The sequence below is a fragment of the Sarcophilus harrisii genome, chromosome 4, assembly GCF_902635505.1.
Source record: "Sarcophilus harrisii chromosome 4, mSarHar1.11, whole genome shotgun sequence".
Classification (NCBI taxonomy): domain Eukaryota; kingdom Metazoa; phylum Chordata; class Mammalia; order Dasyuromorphia; family Dasyuridae; genus Sarcophilus; species Sarcophilus harrisii.
Window position 1 is genome coordinate 358,152,272 of NC_045429.1, and position 21,083 is coordinate 358,173,354.

Genomic DNA, 21,083 nt, shown 5'->3' on the forward strand with positions numbered 1-21,083 from the left:
AGGAGGGCAGGTCACATGTCCAGAAAGGCTCTCACCATCACCAAGGTAGGGACACTGCCCTCACCACAATCCCTCTCCAACATGATCTTTCTTTACCTTGTGTCTTCTCTTGTAAAAATGAAACTCAGAAATGTCTAAAACAATTAAATAAAAGTGTGTCAAAAATTTTAAATAGAAAAAAACAACAAAAAAACCAGAAAAACATCTAACATGAACTGTGTGACATTGCATAACGCTGTGATGCTAACCTTACACTATGTAATGCTATCTTGTTTGTTGGATTTGTTAATGCACAGTGCTCGTGCAGAATAAAGACTGATTCACATTCAGTATGACTTGTCTCTCTGAAACCAGGGAATTGAAACAAAGGCAGCCTTTCTAAATTCCACTCCACAGCCTGATAAGGTTTCTGTGAAGGGGAAGGAAGATACCCAAATACACTCGCTAGATTTTCAGCCCTAGGGCAAAACCCTCATGGCCCATTGCAAGTGATGGTTCTGTTCTTTTCTCTCAATTCTAAACTTGTACTAACATTTTGAGGAATGTGATCGACAGGGAGGGGAGGGCCGCAGTGGATAGAGCATCAGGCCTGGAATCAGAAAGGCTCATCTTCTTGAGTTCAAATCAGACCTCAGACACTTACTAGCTGTGTGACTATGGGAAAATCGCTTAATTCCTATTAACCTCAAGTTTCCTCGTCTGTAAGAGAAGCTGGAAAAGGAAATGCCAAAAACTTGCCAGTCTTTTTTTTTTTTTTTTTTGCCAAGAATGGGTCACAAAGAGTGGAAAAGAGAACTTGACAGTTCAAAAACCTTGAGTTCAATTCCTAGCTCTCCTATTTACCACCTCTTGGGGAATACAATATATAAACAAATGAACAAATATAAAATGATTTAAGGAGAGAGAAAACATTAAGGACTAGAAAAATCCAGAAAGGCTCTTGTAGAGTTGGGTTTCAGAGAAAGCTGAGGGATTCTAAGTAACATGGAAGTCTTACTTAGCTCCTCTATGCTCCTTCAGAGATCAGGATGAGTATACCTAGTCCCAGATAATCTGTCAGGGTAGAGGATGAATTTGAGAAGTCTGTGATTGGAGACAAGAGGTTAGTTAGAAGGCTAATGAAAATGGTCCAGGCAAGAGGTGATGAGAGTGTTGGAATAGGAAGGTGGGCCCTTGGGAAGGGAGAAGAAAGGAGAAGTTAACAGAAGAGACATTGCAGTCCTATCATCGATCAATAGGTGGTTGTTCACCTCAGGCCCTGACTTTTCATGACCTCATTCAGGTATTTTTTATTCTGGAATAGGTTGCCCTTTCTTTCTCCAGATCATTCTACAGATGAGAAACTGAGGCAAATAGGGCTAACTGACTTGCCCAGAGTCACACAGCTCCTAAGTGGATAAGGCTGCATTTGAATTCAGGTCTTCCTGACCCCAGGCCCAGTGCTCCATCTACTAGAAACGACCTAGCTTCTCCTCAATCAGTAGCATTTGAACATATTGGATGTGGGATTGGAGAGGGAGTTCTATGTGTACTTCTACTTTTTTTAAAAATTTTCTTGCTGAGGCAATTGGGATGAAGTGACTTACCCAGGGTCACACAGCTAGGAAGTGTTAAGTGTCTGGAGGCTAAATTTGAACTTGGGTCCTCCTGACTTTAGGGCTGGGGCTCTATCCACTGCGCCACCTAGCTGCCCCTATACTTCTACTTTTTAAAGAATTTTAGAAGTTGTAGGTATTTCTGGCAGGATTCAGTCAGCTACTGACTTTCTGAGAGAAGTGACTGACTTTTGGTTCTGTATACCCTCCTGGACCAAATGCTACTATTTAAACAGCATCCAAACTCCTTCAAACTTAGCCTCTCTCTTTGCTCTTATGGACTTGGGAGACCATGATCGGTACAGAAATGGGTGCACTGAAAATGAGAGATATAAATTAATTTAGCTATGACAGGCTTTCATTTAAGGGCTTGGGAGCTGGTAGGCAATTTACTTTAAATGTCCTGATCATCTCTGTCTTAATTACTATGACAGATTCTAATTAATCTCTCTGCTTCTAGCTTCTTCCAGTTCATTTTCATAAATTTCTACAAAATGTATATTTCTAAAACACAGATCTGTGACTGTCTCCTATTCAAAAGCCTCCAGTAGCTTCCTATTGCCATAAACATAAAACTCCAAAAATCCTTAGCCTGAAATTGAAAACATGGCACAATTAGGCTCCATATCCATGTTTCTAATCTAAACCGGCCTGCTAACTGTCCCCAGCACAAGACACTCATTTCCTGCTTCTGTCTATGCTCTGGCAGTCACCCTTCCCAGAAATGAAGCCCATCCTCATATCCTCCTAGAATCTCCAGTTTCCTTTCAAAGCAGAGGTCAGCTGCCATCCCTACTTATGGCTTATCTTGATTCCCCTTAAAGATGAATGCTCTGACCCCCTTGAAATTACTCTCTCTATAAACTTTTTATTTATCTACATATATTACTGTGCCTTCAAACCCATAGGATGTAAACTACATTAAGAGCAAAAATTGGTTCTGTGTTTATCATGGTGCCTTGCACATAGTAGGTGCTTTATAAAGATTTTTTTGAATTGAATATTTATAGGAAACCAATTTCATCAAATAATAATAATGGGCATTTATATGTTCTAAAAGTTTGCACATCTTTTTGGAATCTTAACTGCCCTGGGAGATAAGTTTTATACTGGTATTATCCCTGTTTTGCTGATGAAGAAATTGTGGGTAGGGATGGAGGGGGTTGTATGATTTGTCAAAGGTAACCCTGGACCAGACACCAGAGCCAGTCTTTCCTCCCCTACCTTGGAGTGCCTAGGATTTCCCTAAAGGCTCCCTACAGGTGTGTGGGATAAGGAGATCATTTAAATATGATTTGCATACACTAACACATACCAAATGTTTCTCTTCAGACATTTACCTTCAAGTACAAATGAAATTTCTGCTGCCCTAAAGATAGCCATTTGTTCATTTTCTTTCCTCCATCCCTCCTCTCCCCCCCCAGCTCATCTGCTTAGTTCCCACCCAGATCACCTGCAGCAGACAAGGAGTCCACACCCTCTGGAAGGAAGTGGGATGGCTGGTAGAACCTGGACTATCAGGGCTGGGACGGTGGGAGCCAACTCTTAAGGCAAACGGCCTACAATCCAGTTCTATCTCATTCAATCTGACAAACACTGAGAAAAGACACTGTCTTAGGCTCAGTGCAAAGGGCTCTATGTGAAACACAAGAGGGCTTTGGTCAGCCTGGCTTTAGTTTCAATACAAACGTGGGGCTCCCCTGTGCGCTTGAGACTATCCTCCAAAAACAAAAACAAAACAAAACCCATAACCACCTACATATCCAAAGGTTCTAGGGTTGGGTGACTGCTTTGACTGCAGGCAGCTCAGGGGAAGGGCAGGAAATAAGCCTGGTCTCCACCCCTGTAGCTTTTGTTCACTAAGCTGGGTGACTTAATGGCTCAGCCACATGAACTGCTGAGAAAAGACAAAATCGGATTCAAATCCCTCATATAGGATCATTAAATAAAGCTACGGATTTGTGCTATCCAGAGCTCAGCCACTCCTAGCATTGGATCTCCAGGTCACTACAAGTCTAACTCTTGATGAAAAGTTTCTTAATCCCACAGGGTGATAATGGTGGCAATAATCATCACCAATATGTGAGTATGTATGTGTACACACACACACACACACATACACATATACACATACACACACAAAGCTTGCAACCTTTCTCCTTGAATTCCTCATTTACAAAAATGAAAGTATTAGAGTGGATGACCTCTGCGATCCTCCCATTTCCCACTCCTCTGTTTGAATCTATGATCCACATTTCAAAACAAAACATGAATTTGCTTCTTCTTGCCTGCTCATTAGCTGGTACCACAGTATCCTTCCCAGGGGTTGTCTAGCTGCTCTCTGCCATTAACTCGATTCCACCTCCACAGCTTCTGCTGTGATTGAGTACCCTGCTCCCCTCAGCCCTCCAAACACTTGGCCAATGCCATCCTAATGCTAATTTCTCATGGGTCTAAATTTTAGAGCATGGTTTTCAGAGCTCTTCACAAATTAATCCCATTCCCCTCGATTCTTATTAGACAACCCAATCAGCTAAAATCAAGCTTATTTTTTTTTTATCAAAATCCATCCTTTAAACACAGAGAAATATTCCCTCCCCAACCCCCTTGTTGTTGTTGTTCAATTCCTGTTTGACTCTTCATGATCCCATTTGGAGTTTTCTTGGCAAAGAAACTGGAGCGGTTTTCCATTTCCTTCTTCAGCTCATTTTTAACAGATGAGGAAACTGAGGCAAATGGGGTAAGGCTCCCACCACTACAAGGAGTCTGAACCCAGAATGATTCATCTTTCTGACACCATGTCTATCTGCTCTACCACCTGACTGCCCCAACCCAGTAATTACTTTGGGATTAAGGTTCCTAAATCACAGGTTTGATAATATCACTCCAGACCTTACATGGTTCCCCATCGCCACATATATATTATATAATATATATAAAGATGTACAGAGCCATGTATGAATATATATACACTTACATGTGTGTGTGTGTGTGTGTGTGTGTGTGTATTTGTCGGTATGTTTGTTTATGAAGCAGCTAGGTGACTCAGTGGACAGAGTGCTGAGTTTAGAGTCAGGAAAACCTGAGTTCAAATCTGGCCTTGGACACTTACTAGCTATGTGATCTTAGGCAAGTCACTGAATCCGTTTGCTTTAAACCACTGGAGAAGAAAATGGCAAACCACTCCAGTATCTTTACCAAGAAAATCCCATGGACAGAATTGGTGTGCTGTGATCCATGGGGTCACAAAGAGTTGAACACAAGTCAGGAGGACCTGAGGACCTTAGACACTTAATACTTACTAGTTATGTGACCCTGGACAAATCACTTAACTCTACTTTTCTTGCAAAGGAAAAAAAATATGCATTTATCCATACAAATATATATGTATGTATATTTAGATATAATTATATAATTATATGAGTGTGAATGTATGTATACACATATACACATGTATTTTGGACTGAACTTGTGGTTTCACTGATACAGAAAATTCCCAATGAGCCTAATTCCTCAAATCAGATGCCTGTTCTGCAACTTACAGACTGGGGGTCTTGTGGTCTATGGCATTGAGAAGCTAAATAAATGACTTGACCAAAATCATAGTTAGTTGATGTCAAAAAGAGGAACTGAAGCCAAATATTCCTGTATCTGAATTCAGCCTTCTATCCACTGAACCACTCTGAGGAGAGGGGACTGAGAGGGAAGGGTTTTGTAAACCAGTATTAATATTCACATAAGTCTCTAGTAGGTGAATAAACAACCTTTTCTAATTATTAATAGGCTGCAGATTTTCTATAAGATCTGGCTACTGTCAGGGAGTTATGAGAGATACAGTCTAGAAGCTGAGGTAGACATACAGGGACTCACACTGTTTGGACATACTTCCCTAAAAAGCCAAAAATCTCTGGGGCAGCTAAGTGACACAGTGAATAGAGTACTGGGCCTGGAGTCAGTGGACTAAATCCAGCCTCAGACACTTTGGGCAAGTCACTTAACCCTGTGTGCCTCGGTTTCCTCATCTGTAAAATGAGCTGCAGAAGGAAATGGCCAACCACTCCAGTGTCTTTGCTAAGAAAACCCCAGACAGGACTGAAATGACTCAACACAGCCCCCTTGTCCTATCTAGCACCCCCTTGATCCTTGACAGCTCCAATATGCTCCCTCCAAAAGGCAGCAAAGGTGAATTAACTCAGCACCGGCGTCAGCAGTCTGAAGTGGAAGAAAGTTTTCCCCTCCCATGGAGGAGAGCTAAAGAAGCGAGAGAGCTTCCTTCTTGGAGGTAAAATGCAAACTGGCTCAGCAGGTAGAACGACCGAGGCGAGATCCAGCCCCCAGCCCAGGGGGATTAGCGACAGCGGCGCCCATCTCTCCTCAGCAGAGCAAACTGGGTGAAAGCTGAGTAATCTGCCCAAGCGCCGTCAACCACTTTCTCATGTGATCGAAGGCCACTGCCTGAGACAGAATGCCTGGCTCCTCAGGGATTTTCCTCTGGGAGTGTCATGTCAGGGGGGAGGGCGGGGAAGAAACAAACAAAGAACTTGTTCCATGGAAGCTCTTATTCGACTTATCCCAAGGGATGGGGAAGCCATCTCTTTAGTCGCACATTTACGACTTCCTAGTTCAGTTTGTGAATTTTTTCCCTGTAAGTTCTCTAGGACCAAAGTTCGCGTGCTAGCTACTCAGAAAATAAAAAGTTGGGAACAGCTGAGCTGTTTAGTTAGTGAAATAGCAGAGCAAATTGGGGAATATCTTGCAATATTGCACTGTTGAGTGGCAATCCATCTTAATGTCAAATTACTCTTTGGAATTTCCCACTCTTTAAGCTCACAAGGACTTCTAAAAAAGTTTCCCCCTCTTGTTGCCTACTTCTAAAGATTGATTGTCCAGTGAGTTGGTAAAGATAGTTATAATGATTTCGTTTCTAAAGAAAAAAAAAAAACCCTGCAACATAAAAAAATTGAAATAAGTAGAAAATGACTATAGATGGTTGAAATTTTCGATCATTTAAATTTCTCTTAAATTGTGGTCTCTAATTTATAAACTAAAATCCTTTCATGGGAAATAAATACAAAACTGGTTTGAAGTTAAAATCCACTGGAGAGGCTAAAATTAGTAGAGACAATAAAGTAGAAATAAATGAATATAAATTTAAAAGCTCACATTCACAAACACAATCCATTTTAACATCCTTGGAATTAATAAGTATTATTGATAGAGAGGGAAGATTGCTAGTTTGCCCTATATAAACTTTATAAATATTTCAATTGTTTGAAATCTAATAAATTAAAACATTTTGAAATTTCTATGTAAAATATAGTGATAAGATAAAATATTTTTCCAGGGGAAATTAGATGCTTACAAGTAAAAACAAAATTTCAAAAATAGTGACATCAGAAAGATGTCACTGTATCATAATTACTAGGTTTAAAAACCTGATTTAATAGGGAAAATAGTGGTGCTAACTGCATCTATTGAAATGCTTGAAAAAGTGTTTGGTGAATCAAACTGAACTGCCTGTGTTACAAAACCTTTTTAATCTAAACTAATATATTCCATTTTTTATATTACGAGTGAAACAACCAGTACAGTTAAATATTTCATTCGATGATATGTGTATATGTTGTTACTTTGTAAAAACTTGGTGACAATGTCACCAAGATTAAAAATAAATTTTCAATTGATAGATTTTTAAAAATTAAAATCCTAAATTTGTAAGAGAACTGCATGGAACTTTGTACTAACAAAACACAATTGATGTTTTAAACAAACACTAATTTAAAATATCCTTTATAAAAATTTGGACACTTTTTCTGTATTACAGACAATCACTTAGACTGAGAAATGGGTGAGGGGATGAACAATTTTTCAAATTACAAGAGCAATCAATTTTACAAAAAACAAGCCCATTAAAAAGAAGGCTCCTTGCATAACTGTGTGACAATATGGGATCAGAGTACTTCTATATCATTTCAAAATATGCTTTTCTTGTGCCACCATCATTCAAAGCATATTTGAGCCAAAAATAATCACCATTTTTCTTATTTGTCCTTTGTTCCTAAAGAGGATCAATGATGTCACATAGGCTGATTTCTTGATTTTCAAGTGAGGCAGAGGTAAAGTCAAGTGGCAAGATGTTTAAAACTACTGGTGATGACTCAAGATGTTGCCATTTTTCTTAGTGATTACAATAAAAATGAAATAAATATATTTGTAAAAATTTCCTTCTGAAACTTAGGTATTTGCTGGATGCCTTTAAAAAAACTGAATACTCTAAATAATACAAGAGTCAGGGGTAGATAGGTCGCTCAAGGGATAGAGCACCAACCTTGAAGTCAGGAATACCTGAGTTCAAATCTGGTCTCAGACACTTAACACTTCCTAGCTGTGTGACCCTGGGCAAGTCACTTAACCCCAACTGCCTCAGCAAAATAATAATAATAATAATACAAGAATATCAGACTGATAAAGACAAAATGACTAATTCTGAAAGTTAGAGACAAAATAGTTTCCCAACTTTAAAAATATCTGATCTACAAATAAAAAATAACTTGCTTATTAATGACTTGTTAACTCCATAAAAGAAATTTTCATTTTATCTTAAAGGCCCACAAATTCCTTAATAAGGATATGAAATCCACTTGCCATGGATACATGAGACATTTGGTATTATGCACTTGAAGAAAAATGGTCAACAGACATATTCTGTGATGGTAACATGAGCAATAAGCATAAGCCTAAAAATTATGCTTCCTCTACTGGTGAATAAAGAGTACTCTGTATGTACAACACATACATAAATTAGTAAAGTATATATAAAGCAAAGCAAATCTTACTATCATTCCCACCTTATTTAATGTGAAACAGAAATGTTCCAGTTTCTTGGTAAGTGGTTGAAAAAAGAATTTTTAGCAATGTAACTGACATTATATTAAAAAACTTTTTATGTTGGCACAAAGTAAGCATTTAATGTTTTTTTTTTGTTATAAACATGAAAAAAAACATTTATCATTGTTATTTTTAGTGGTTAGAACAAATTGTTATAAAATTAAAACATTTGTATATGAACTAAAAAGAAATATTTTTTTAAAAGTATGTAAACAAGAAATCATTTGGAAACCACTAGCTTAATGACTAACCTAAACCCCATATTTATATCCATTTATTCTAGTGTTGTTTTTAATGTTTAATGTTTTAATGTTTAATGTTTAAAGTTACTATTCACTGTCCTAACTCTTCACACACACACACACACACACACATTTTTTTGTCTGGACATGTAATTTTATTTGTATGGGGAACACCCTGTGTGGAAAACTCCCTCCAGAGATGCACATGAATAATTCATCTGTAATTTATAATCTTAAGAGTTGCCTGGCTCACAGAGAAGTTAATAATCAATTACTAGGTTTAAAAACCTAATTTAATAGGGATAATAGTGGTGCTAACTGCATCTATTGAAATGCTTGAAACAGTTTGGTGAATCAAACTGAACTGCCTATGTGTTCAAAACCCTTTTTAATCTAAACTAATATATTCCATTTTTTATATTACGAGTGAAACAACCAGTGCAGTTAAATATTTCATTCGATGATATGTGTATATGTTGTTACTTTGTAAAAACTTGGTGACAATGTCATCAAGATTAAAAATAAATTTTCAATTGATGGATTTTTAAAAATTAAAATCCTAATTTTAGGACTGGGGACATTATCCCAGTCACCCAGCTAGTTTGTCAGAGACAGGACTTAGGTTTACACTCTTTAAAGATTTCAAATATTATTTACATATTTGTCTGACCTATGAAATAGGACAGGGACTTTCTCTTCTGGTTCTCTGGCATTCCTTTGGAGAGAGCAAAGAGGATGTATGAGAAATGAAGGTGTAATTGGGGTATCTGTGTAAGAAAAGCCATAGGATCAAGTAAGATCAAAGTTGGAAGGTACCTTGGAGACCATTTTCTACTTCCAAATCCATACAACCGACATACAGACACATGATCCTCTAATCTCTACCTGAAGACCCAAATTGATGTCCTAATAATGTCCATTACATGTTCTACTTTTTGGCAAATTTTCTCTGCAACATGCCAAAATCCACTCTCCTATAACCTAATGTATTGGTTTTTTTAAATGTACTTTTTTTTTTTAATCATGGAACCGTATGCTTTCAAACCCTTTCACTCACAAATAGAACAAATAAAAAGAAAACTAAGGCTCTTTTTAAAAAAGTTCTGTATTTTGTCAAGTACAATTAATGTCTTCATATATGTGAATAAATGAATAAGCATTCTCTTTCTTTTCCTGATCATCACAGACAAGGACTTACTGTTGATTTAACCAGTTGTTTCGTGTTGAGACACGCCCCCTTCCCATTTCCAAAAAGCAAACCCTACCAGATGTAGCAACTTAATGGTCTGGCCTGGTTGTTCTGACTTTCAACTTTTAAAAGCAATAGGCTAAAAGGCCTGAGAGGTCAAGATAAAGAAAGGATTAGTTAACCTGGATAATTCTTGAATTGTAAATTTAAACACTTGAAAATAATCTTTTGGAAGAGAGATGGGACTGTGCCTTATTTGGCTTTGTAGCCCTCACAGCACCTGGCACAGTGCCTTGCCCAGAGTAGGAGTTTAATAAACATTTGCTGACTGACCACAGAAATTAAAAAAAAAAAAAAACAAAAAAACAACCCAGTGATAATCTTAAAAACAAAAGCCAGCTATTTACTTTTCCCATTTCTTGGCACAGAATTCCCCTTTGTCTTACAGCTCTTTGGAGGATATTGAAGGGGATGATGGAACAACATTTTTGGCTATGGTAATTAGTAGTTTTGGGGATGACATAAATAACTTCAAAATCAATGTAATGTCTCATGTCTCTAATCTCTTAAGACATTTAAAATAAGGTGAAATGCTGCTCTATTGTACTGTTTTATTTATCCTTAGACCCCAAAGTCATAAAGGACTCTGAAACTCAATTAATTCTGGGTCATACTTTCTTGCTTGTCTTGAATACTGCAGCACATGGTTTATCCAGAAGCAATATCCAAATAAAACACAAACTTTTCTTCAAATCCATAAGGGGAAACAAACTGACTCTGTCCTCTCCTGTATTTGTACTGTAAGGAAGGGTGAAACCAAGGATTTTAATTCTATTTAACAAAGTGCTTATATGAATACAAAGTCATCTTCTCAAAGGTCAAAGCAAAGAAAAGTGGATACAATGTCAAAACTTTTTTTCTGGCAAGTATGAATTACTTTGAGCATTTTTGCATCCCATCTCTATACATTCCAAGCTCTTGTCAAAAGGATACTGACAACACAGAGAACTCAACATCACTGATGGCATTTCAGCATGGGCAAGCATTTCATTTGTAAATTCAAGGATAAACAAGGAATTTAATTTTTTAAATGCTTCTTTCCCTTCCCCCCCCCCCCCCCCATGACAACTTGGTAAAATCTAAATGTTATAGTCATTGATTTTAAAGCACCAAGCCTAGTGGTTCTGGATATCCAGAAGGCACACATAACTTCACCTGATCTAAACAGTGTGCAGAAGAGCATAAAATATTGTTTTCCTAGATCTTGCTCCTCCCTGAGGCAGTGTTACTGTATTTTTAGAGAGCAGTGGGGGGATTTTTTAAAAAGGGGAGGCAGGAGCTAGCAGCAAGGCAAATCAATGGACTGGTCTATGTGCCTCTGGAAAAAAAAATCTTTTTAAAAATTATTTTAACCAAGATGATGGCAAGTTGTTTGAGGATTTATATAATGAAGGGATCAGCAATCCTCTGACGGTTCCTATAGTACTAACCTCAGTGAAACTAAGGAAATGCAAAGCTGTGCAAACCAAGCAAATTAGAGGCCTAGGAGGAGGCCCCGCTGGGTCTGATTTGTGCTCCCTATCCTGGGAACTAGGCCTGCTGTGGGGCTCTCACGGCCACTCACAGCTCCCAGCCCAGACAGGGCCTGCTCCTAATGGCCTCACCAGCCCCACTCTCAGCTCCTCAACCACCTGATGACCTTTAGCACTCACTTGAACAGGTTCCTGGTTGGGCCAGCTTTCTGCTCTGCCTTTAGAAAGCAAAGAGTGAACAAGAAAGACAAAAGTCCCTCCTTTGGGGCAACCCCAGGAACTGAAAGTTGAAAGACAATACAGATTGCAGGGCAGAAGAACGACTCTGGGAACTTGGGCAGCTCCCGCAAGGACCTGCACCCCACCCTGGGTGTAACTGAACATATTTACACCAGCACCTGAGTTCAGATTACTTATGGGTTAAACTCAAAAGGGGCAATTTAAAACAAAAATGGAGGCACTGTCCCACTGGGCTCCTAAACCTGAAAACTAGGAGACATTACTCTAAATACCCCCTCACTGGGAAACCCCAGTAGGGACGGCCCTTCATCTCTGCCTTATTTCAAAAACAATGGTCCAAACAGGAGGAGGAGCAAGTTCCGTGGGTCACTGGACTGCTCTGGCTGTGTGCTGCAGCTCCCAGGTACAAACGTTCTAACTTGCCCCTTCAAGTCACCGAATCTTTTTTCTTTCGAAAAGGTGACTTGAGTCTTTTCCACACGCTGCTTTTGGGTTTCGACTTCTTTTCCATGGCCAGCACGGCCTCCTTCTCCTTCCTGCGGATCTCCCTCACGAGGGCATGGAACACGTCATCGATGTAGTAGCGGTAGGCGGCTGAAGTTTCAAAAAAGGGGCAACCGAATTCCCGGGCCAAAGCCATGCCTTCTTCCTTGGTGACCTTGGCGAAAGAACACAAGAAGGCATGACTTGTGGAAAGAGCAATGTCTCCCTGTCAGGGAGATCTTTAAAGGTATCCAGGCAGAGGGGGGCAGGCCTGGCCCAGAGCCAACAAAGACCCCTGCACGGCCAGAGAGGACTCAGGACCTTCTGAGTTTTCTTACACATTGACTCGTGCTAAAACCAACCGATCTGAATCTCGAATCTAACTTTTTGAAAAACACTTGTATGTATCAAATTCTATAATCTTGGTGACATACTTTTGATAGATAAAGTGATTAAACCCAGAGATCCATCTTATGCTACAATCTGGAAGTTAATGGGCATCTCAGAGTCCTCTCACTTCTCTTTCTGCTTTAAGGGAACCTGCTGTAAACAACTATGAGTGTCTCTTGCAGCTCAAGTCTTCCACCATTTCTGGAAGTGAAACCTTTGTACTTTGAACTAAGTTCCTCCTGTTACAACTCACCTGTTTTAAGGGATGACCTCCGGGGTCCCACTGGTTTTTACCTAAGGTGGTCTCCATTTGTCACCCGATCCTCTTTTACAAGAGAGAATCACAGCAGTCTAGATTTAAAGCTAGAAGGGACCTTGGAGGTCAACTCTTCTTCCTGCCCTCACTTCAGAGTAGAGAAAGCTCCGGTGTGGAATGGATGGGAGACTTTCCCGAGAGCACATAGGTGGTAAGTAGCTTGAGCCCTTTCCCTTGTCTACCTTGTTTGCGTTATCTTGTAAATCTATGGCTTGTTTCTTTCACATAAAATGCTTCCTGTAATAGTTTGCACTCAATACAATTTTCCCATGATGTTGGAAGCGGGGAGATTTTCAGGTATCCCTCACTTAAAGGAAACAAACACTAATATTTCAGAGTTCAAGGCAGAAGCAGACAAAGGGACATATAGAGAGACAACATCAGCCAGCGCCCAGAAAGGCATTCTCTCAGTCCTTACTTGGCGCAGCTGTCTCAAGTCAGACTTGTTCCCCACCAGTACCACGGGCGTGTCATCTGTCCGTCGAACTCGGTAGATCAGTTGCTTAAATTCCCGAACTTCATGGAAACTTCGACGGTCCGTAATGGAGTAACAAATGATAAATCCTTCACCTGCCCTCATATACTGGTCCCTCATGGCTGTGAACTCTGCCTATAAAAAAAAATTGATTATTCTGTTCTGTCTGAATTAGAAGCAGATATAGAAATTGGCTGTCCCAGATTAAGGAAGGATATTGATTACCTGCTATCCTGAGTCAGAGTGCATGAAAAGAAAAAGACAGAATTGGGCTAGTGATCTCATCTATATAAACACTTCCCATATCTTTGCTAGAGTTAAAAAGCTTTTGTTCATGGCACTTGGGTTTTCAAAAATCACACACCTGTCCAGCTGTATCCAATATATCCAGATTAGCAGGTTCATCATCAATACGAATTCGGATTTTATATGCATCTTCTACAAAAGGGAAGACATGCAGAAATTAAGTTGGTATTATAGGCCATTGGAAAAACTAAGAAAGGACATGCCTGAATAAAATTTGGCACATGAGATCTTAATCTAATCATTATATCTTTTTCTAGTTAGCAGACCTAGGTACAGGCTAAGTTCTCTAAGGACCTACAATTTCTTAGGGAAGTATTGTAAATCTACTGCCCTCAAATAAGATTTGTTTCATTTAAATTCATCACATACTCTGCTTACCATTTAAATTGGCTTTTTAAAATGGTTTTATTGATATCTTTTATTTTTTACAAATATTTTAAAATCACCCCAAGAAAAATTTCATTCTACCTATTATTGATATTTACATGATATCTACATAATAAGAAAATAACCTCATTTGAAGACAACTAGTAAAAAAGAAATGCTGCACTAGCTTTTGGTTCGCTGGGGACAATTCTTACTGTCAAAACTATTTCTTACATCCCACTTGGATCTTTCAAGCATACTTTTTCTTTGGCTGGTATTAACAAAGTGATTGACATTCAAGAACATGCACTGACTATATAGATTTATGTGTCTAATCCCTTGCTCCCCTAGCTTCTAACCAAGTCTTGGTACTTCCAAGTTATAATAAGGAAAATAAGCCAGAAATATGATTCCTCATAAGGAATTAACACAAAGATTATCAATTTTTTCAGTGTTTCTGAAATACTCATTTACCTATATAGTGGGATATATGGCAACCTGATTATAATGGCAAGAATAACTATTAAACTTAAAATGAGAAATTCTACTTTCAAACCCTGGCTTTGGTCTTTGTGTGTGTGTGTGTGTGTGTGTGACTTCAGGGAAATCACTTCATTTTCTATGCTGCAGTTTCTTATGTAAAATGGAAGAGCTGGATGAGATGATCTCCAAGGTCCATCCTAGCTCTAAATCTGATGAGCCTCAGATTTTATGATCAAAACTAAGTTTATTTCTAAAATGCCTAAAACCTCACCAACATAAATGTTAGCAGTTTGAAACAGTATATATAAGCATAGATGTGCTATGTAACATGTGCTATGTGTATGTAACATGCTTCTACTTCCCCAGATCCAGCCCATTACAAAGACATGGCCTGCCTCTGGGCTTGAATTGAACCAGCAATGTTTTATATTTACAGAATATATGGAATGAAGGACCCTAGAAGTCTTCCCTATGGAAATTCTTCCAGATGGGTGACCTAGCATGTGAGGTATTTGCCTGATTTGCTTGGTGGAGGTTGTTGCCTAGGTATAACAGCAGTTACAATGGTCCCTAAAAGTTTTTCTTATGAGGTAAACTTCCTAAATCAACCCCAATTCTTTGGAATTTGGGGGTAATAGTCATATTATTTTGTGCCTTGATGAATCAATAAGTCTTTAAATGCCAGGCACTGGATTAGGGCCTGGGGATACAAATGCAAAAGATGAGTAAATATCCTCAAGGAGCTTGCAATCTATTTGATGATAATGAATCATTCACATTTTTATAGGGCTCTAAGTTTTATAAAGAACTTTCATCGTAAGAACTCAGGGAGCCAGGTGATAGATATTCTTAAAACATGTGTCAAACAATGTTACTTTCCTGCTTAAAAAGCTACAGAGTCTTCCCATTGCTTCTAGAATAAAATACACACTACTGGGTTTGGTATTTAAAGCCCTTAATAATTTGGCTATAACCTACTTTTCCAGATTCACTGTACATTATTCCCATTCATACAGTCTACATTCTAGTCAAACTGATTTAACTGCTGCATTTTCCATTTTGCACAGACTGGCCCTTATGTCTGACCTGTATTCTCTTACTTCTGCCTCTTAGAATTACTAGATTCCTTCAAGGCTAATGGCAGGTATCACTGCTTAAAGGGACTGATTCCCATTAGCTATTAGGGGCTGCCCCCTTTCCACCAATGCTCAATGCTTTGTGTAGATTTTATATTTACTTATCTGTGAACCTGCTGTTCCCCCAATAGAAAATAAACTCTTTGTGGGTAGATTCTGTTTCACTTCATGTCTCAGTAAACACTTGATAATTGTTTTTTAAATGGATGAATCCAAGTACAATTATCTGACTTTTTGCAAAAGATGATAAAGAGTTTTAATCAGGTTAAATTTCCCAATCAATTAACAATCATTTATGAAGCAATGTTCCAAGTGCTAGAGGTACAACTTCAAAAGGTAAACAGGTAACTAGTGGTAAAGCTGGAACTGAAGCCCAAACCCAGTACTTTCCATTAAATCACAGTAATTTAAATTTAAAATTAAATTTAAATCTAAGAGGGTTGACAAATTTTTTTCTATCCCCCAGCAAAGCAAATAATCAATTTCCTCCTCTCCTACCTGTTTTGCTATCAACAATCAAGACTATGGGAATGCAACTGGATAAGGCCTTACAAAATGATCAATTCCAGGTAAGAGGAAGTAAAGGAAGAGGATCATGGGGAGGAAGTCCAGGCTATTTCTGGGGGTAGTGAGAGTTCAGTGGGCTGGCTCTACTTGCTTTTCTGCTTCCCTTTGTGGAAATTTGAACAGGCTGACTCATAGTTACATAGCACCTCTCCAATCAGGCCTTCAGAGAAGTGACAAACCAGAAAGGGTTCCAGGTTGGTGACATTTCAGCTTTATTTCCCCTCCCCCTTTCAATATAATATTCTATTGCCCTACCATAAAAGCTAAAGGGGAAAGGTGAGGCCACTAAAGCTTATAGACGTTTGCAAGTGAGGAATTCTGCAGGTGGTTCAGCCCATCAGTTTGTCACTGTATAAAAATATCTGCCCTCCCAAAAGGTTCCCGAAAAGCCCTATCTTCTTTTGGAACCTGGTGCCTTCTTCATCAGTGACAGTGAAGGGGATAGGATCAGCTGAGGCTGCACAGGACCTCAGGGCTTCGGGAAGGAACCAGCTAAGAAGGAAATTTCAGGCAAAGAGGTGGAATAATTAGTTCAAGGTTACACGGGAAGCCAAGGGCTGAGGCAGGATAGAGGGATCGAGGGCCATCGGAGCGGGGATCAAGGGGTTGAGCTAAGCTATTTTATTTTATTCATTTACTAAGCTATTAGAGGAATATTTTAAGTTCTTTCTTTTCTAAATTGAAGCAGTTTCTATGGGGGGTTAACCCGACTTACCGATGGTGGGGTCGTGATCTTCGGGGAATCGATGGCTGATAAACTGCATGGTCATCGCTGAAAAAGAGGAAACGAGAGTTCACGTGAACTAGGGGCTCGGAGTTGGGAGGACCCTGGAGAAACCCACCTAAGCCAGTGGTCGCCCCCACCCCATTTTCACCGGGAAGTTAAGTGAGGAGGGCCGGCCTGGCGCGGGGCCGCGCCTCCGACAAGCTATCAGGGCCGGCTCGGACGGGCCCCAGGGAATCTGGGTGCAGCCGGCTTCTGGCGGAGCCCAGCGCTCTCCCAGGAGAGAGCCGGCCCGACCCCGCGGGCGCGAGGAGGCACCTACCGCTCTTGCCCACGCCCCCGGCGCCCAGCATCACCAGCTTGTATTCGCGGGACTGCGCCGCCACCGCCGCGGCCGCCGCGGAACCTCCGGAGGAGCCCCCGCCGCAGCCGGCGCGCGCGCCCGCCTCCATCCTGCCCCGGGCACGCGCTTGGCCCCCGCGGGGGCGCGGCGAGGGGAACACGGTCCCGCGCTGCGAGGTGGCCCCTTCCCCGGGCGTGCACGCCCCCACGGCGTCGGGCCGGAGCCGGGCCGGGGGCTAAGCAGGGACTGAGACCCCGGGCTATCCGGCACAAGGGCCTGGGGCCCCGTGGCCGCCGCTCAGCCCGTTCCCCCGCGGTCCTCTCGGCCTTCTCTGCCCGCGTATCTTGGGGCTGGAGACCTAGGCCCGACCACGCCCGGTGCTCCGGGAACCCTGACCTGTGACTCCTCCCGCGGCTAGGGGAAGATGGCAATGGCGCCCGCAGCCGCCACCGTCCGGGCGAGAGGGGGATGAGGAGGGGAAGGGCCTTGAGGACCGTGACGCGGCGGCGCCGAGGCTCCGCCCCCTCCCTCCTCTCCTCTTCCCTCCCACTGTCAGCCTGGGCCCGCGCCTCCCGGCTTGTGCTGGAGCTCGTGCTCCCACCCCTTGTTGCTGGCCAGTGACGCCCCCACAACTCAATGTGGAATGAAGCAAAGAAGCCATAAGCTTACAGGCCTTATTGACTGGGGATGTTGATTGGCACATTGCAGGATGCTTATAAAATAGTGACCTTTTTTCTGCAGAAGCCCATTACGTTCTGCTTTGGCATACAGCCATCTTTGTCTGTAAGTCAATAAATGGCCAGCCCAGGGCGGAGCGTGGGAACCTGCCTGCCTCCTTCCTGGGGTCTGTAGCTGGGCCGAACCGTATCCCTTCTGCTTGTGTCTCAGTTTGCCCTCCCGGAATCCGAGTGGTCGGGACCCCTTCAGAGTCAGGGAATCTGACAATTGGCGTCGTGGGCAGGATTCCGAGGCGGCATGTGGCGGAGTGGCTGTGACAGTGGGGGCATGCCCGACGGAGGTTTCCCGGCTGAAGGCCTTGGAGAACAGAGGAGGTTGGACGGGATGAGATGAAGGTGGCTGCAGCCAAGGTGGGCTGGCTATTTCTCTTGAAAGCCACTACTTCAGGCAACTTTGGGCATACTGCCCATTTACACAGACGCCAAGACAGGTATTCCTGGAGGAGCACATCGGAGCCTTAGTGCAGTAGGCTCAATGGGGACGAGGAGCTGAGTGGGCAAGTTCTTCCCATGGTCACGCTCAAAAATGAGACATAACCAGGACATGAATCCCCATGGACTGAAAACATCTACCATCTCTACACCCAGGCGGCATTGGTGGACTTAGAGAAGCAGCAGATCCAACTCTGGGGCGGATGGTATCATCTATTCTGGAGCTTACCGTTTATGCCGTTTTGACAAAGGCTGGAGAGCAGCAGCCTGAACTGCCGGCTGTGAGAACCCTAATCATTCCCTAAAGGGACTAAGTAACCACAGGGGTGCAGAACGTCCAGCACCACCTCATCTGCATCTTCCCAGAAATGCAATGGTCCAAACTGCATGATACAGTGTTACAACACTGCAACACTCATGCCCTGTGGGTGTTAGCCTCTGGAATGGATTTTCCTGGCTGTTGTAAGGCCCTAAAAGTGCCTTTTACTGCTCCTTTGTTGGGAAAGCCCTCATGGTACAGACAAGGTGGGGTGGCTCTCTGAGACCATATACCACTGGGTAATTACAATTACATTCCCTGCTCCTAGGACAGACACAGTATACTGCCCCACAGATCCCTGTGGATATAGGGGAACAATGGGTAGGTTTAACTAGGACATTGGAAAGGGTAATGTGAAAAATTTAAAAACAAACAACCCTGAGATACCATACTCGTCTCTCAGGTGGCCAAGATGACAGGAAAAGATAAGGATGAATGTTGGAGGGGATGTGGGAAAACTGGGACACGTGCATTGCTGGTGGAGTTGTGAATGGATCCAACCATTCTGGAGAGCAATTTGGAACTATGCTCAAAAAGTTATCAAACTGTGCATACCCTTCTTTGCCAGCAGTTTCTACTGGGTTTGTATCCAAAGGAAATCATAAAGGAGGGAAAAGGACCATATGTTCAAAAATATTTGTAGCAGTTCTTTTTAAAAGAGTAGATGCTCATCAATTAGGGAATGGCTGAACAAGTTATGGTACATGAAGAAAATGGAATATTATTGTTCTATTAAAAAATGATGAACAAGCTGATTTTAGAAAGGCCTGAAAAGATTTACACTAACTGATGCTGAGTGAAACAAGCAGAACCAGGAATACATTGTACACAATAACAGCATGAATGTGTGATGACTTAGTTCTCAGTGGTTCACTGATCTAAAGCAATCCCAAGAGTTTGAACAGAAAATACCATTTGCATCCAGAAAAAGAACTAAGGAGACTGAATTGTAAATCAACACATGCTATGTCCACTTTTCTTTTTTTTCTATCTCTCCCATGGTTTCTCCCATGGGAGATTTTTCTCTTCCAACATAATTCATAAAACAATGTATATTAAAAATAAATTAAAAAAAAGAAAAGGTGGAAGCACATGGCAATACAATAATCCACCTGGCCATATACTATCCTGTCCATGCAGCCTCACAACAGGAACACCTTTAGAGACTGACACCACATAAAGGGGATGCCATGGTAGTTCTACCCCCTAGACATTGTCTTACCTCAGAGAGGGGTCTTATAGACACAGCAACAGGTAACCACCCTCACCCTCCATACAGAACAGGCCCCAGAACTCCTCTTGAGGCACACTATCCCTCCTGAATAATAAAATCGGCCAAAGGAGGCTCAGCCTACAAAATCTGATGGCCCTTGACCTTACAGCTGCCCATGGAGACATATATACCCTATTATACACTGGATGCTAAATATATATTATTATATTACATTATTTTTTACAATTTTATATATAACAAACATATTTACATATATATTATATAAATTCCAGATCACCACATTTCCCTAGCTCCATGATGTACAACTACCTTTGTCTATCTCAATAAATAGCAATCCCAAAAGAGTGAGAGAGCCTGCCTGTCTCCTCATCAGTGTTTGTAGCTGTGACGAACCATTTATTTTCTCCAATTCCTGTCTTCTTTCATCTCCTGGAATCCAAGTGGGACCCCTTCAAAAGCAATGGATCAGATGAAGGGGCCCATGTATAACATCCCAATTCAAACCTGCCAAAAAATACAAGTGAAGGGCAAAGAGGGATTGGCATTTAAAAACCAGTTTTCCCTCATAACAGCTGTAGGGGTTTGAATGCTAGTTCCAGTATTGGACTGAAGGGGGAGGAGGTAGATGTCTACTAGACTTAAATGGAACTAGAGCAATGCTATAAAATAGTAACTGTTTGTTTTTTTAATGTATTTCTTGTAAAAACGAGAATATGCAACTCATATTTCACTTCCCAAAATGGGCACCTTGGCTAAAGCTTGGCTGCAGTTGTCTTAAGCTTATTACCTCACTCTTCTACTTCCCCTTGGCTTTCTGTCCTGCCAGATCTCCAAAGACTAGAAGATGAAAGTCTTCTATGGATTACAACCGAGGTGGTGTGGAGTAGTTGATTAAAGAGGTGGCCTTGGAGTCATACAAAGACTAAGGTCGAGATTCTGTTAGAGACCATGACATTAAAAGAGTGAATTAACCTCCACACCACAAGACAGGTTGTTAAGATGCAGAGGAAGTTCCCTACATTGTTGAAACTACCAGTTAGACCACCAGTACTGCATGTAGTTGACATGACATTCTTAACCACAAAG

General features: G+C 41.2%; 1 protein-coding gene across 3 annotated transcripts; it reads right to left on the bottom strand.

Moving 5' to 3' along the window:
- Positions 1-9,707: 9,707 nt before the first annotated feature.
- RIT1 (Ras like without CAAX 1) lies at positions 9,708-17,774 on the bottom strand. Of its 3 annotated transcripts, none has more exons than XM_031966740.1 (5): positions 17,672-17,774; positions 16,924-16,980; positions 13,715-13,788; positions 13,294-13,485; positions 9,708-12,344 (listed from the first exon to the last, which is right to left on the bottom strand). In XM_031966740.1, exons 2-5 carry the CDS (start codon positions 16,976-16,978, stop codon positions 12,114-12,116), a joined length of 552 nt encoding a protein of 183 aa, XP_031822600.1. In that variant the 5' UTR covers positions 16,979-16,980; positions 17,672-17,774; the 3' UTR covers positions 9,708-12,113. The 3 variants fall into 3 exon arrangements, with proteins under 3 accessions (XP_031822600.1, XP_031822598.1, XP_031822601.1); XM_031966738.1 differs by having other exon boundaries at positions 17,255-17,763; XM_031966741.1 differs by lacking the exon at positions 17,672-17,774 and adding an exon at positions 17,084-17,230.
- Positions 17,775-21,083: the final 3,309 nt, after the last annotated feature.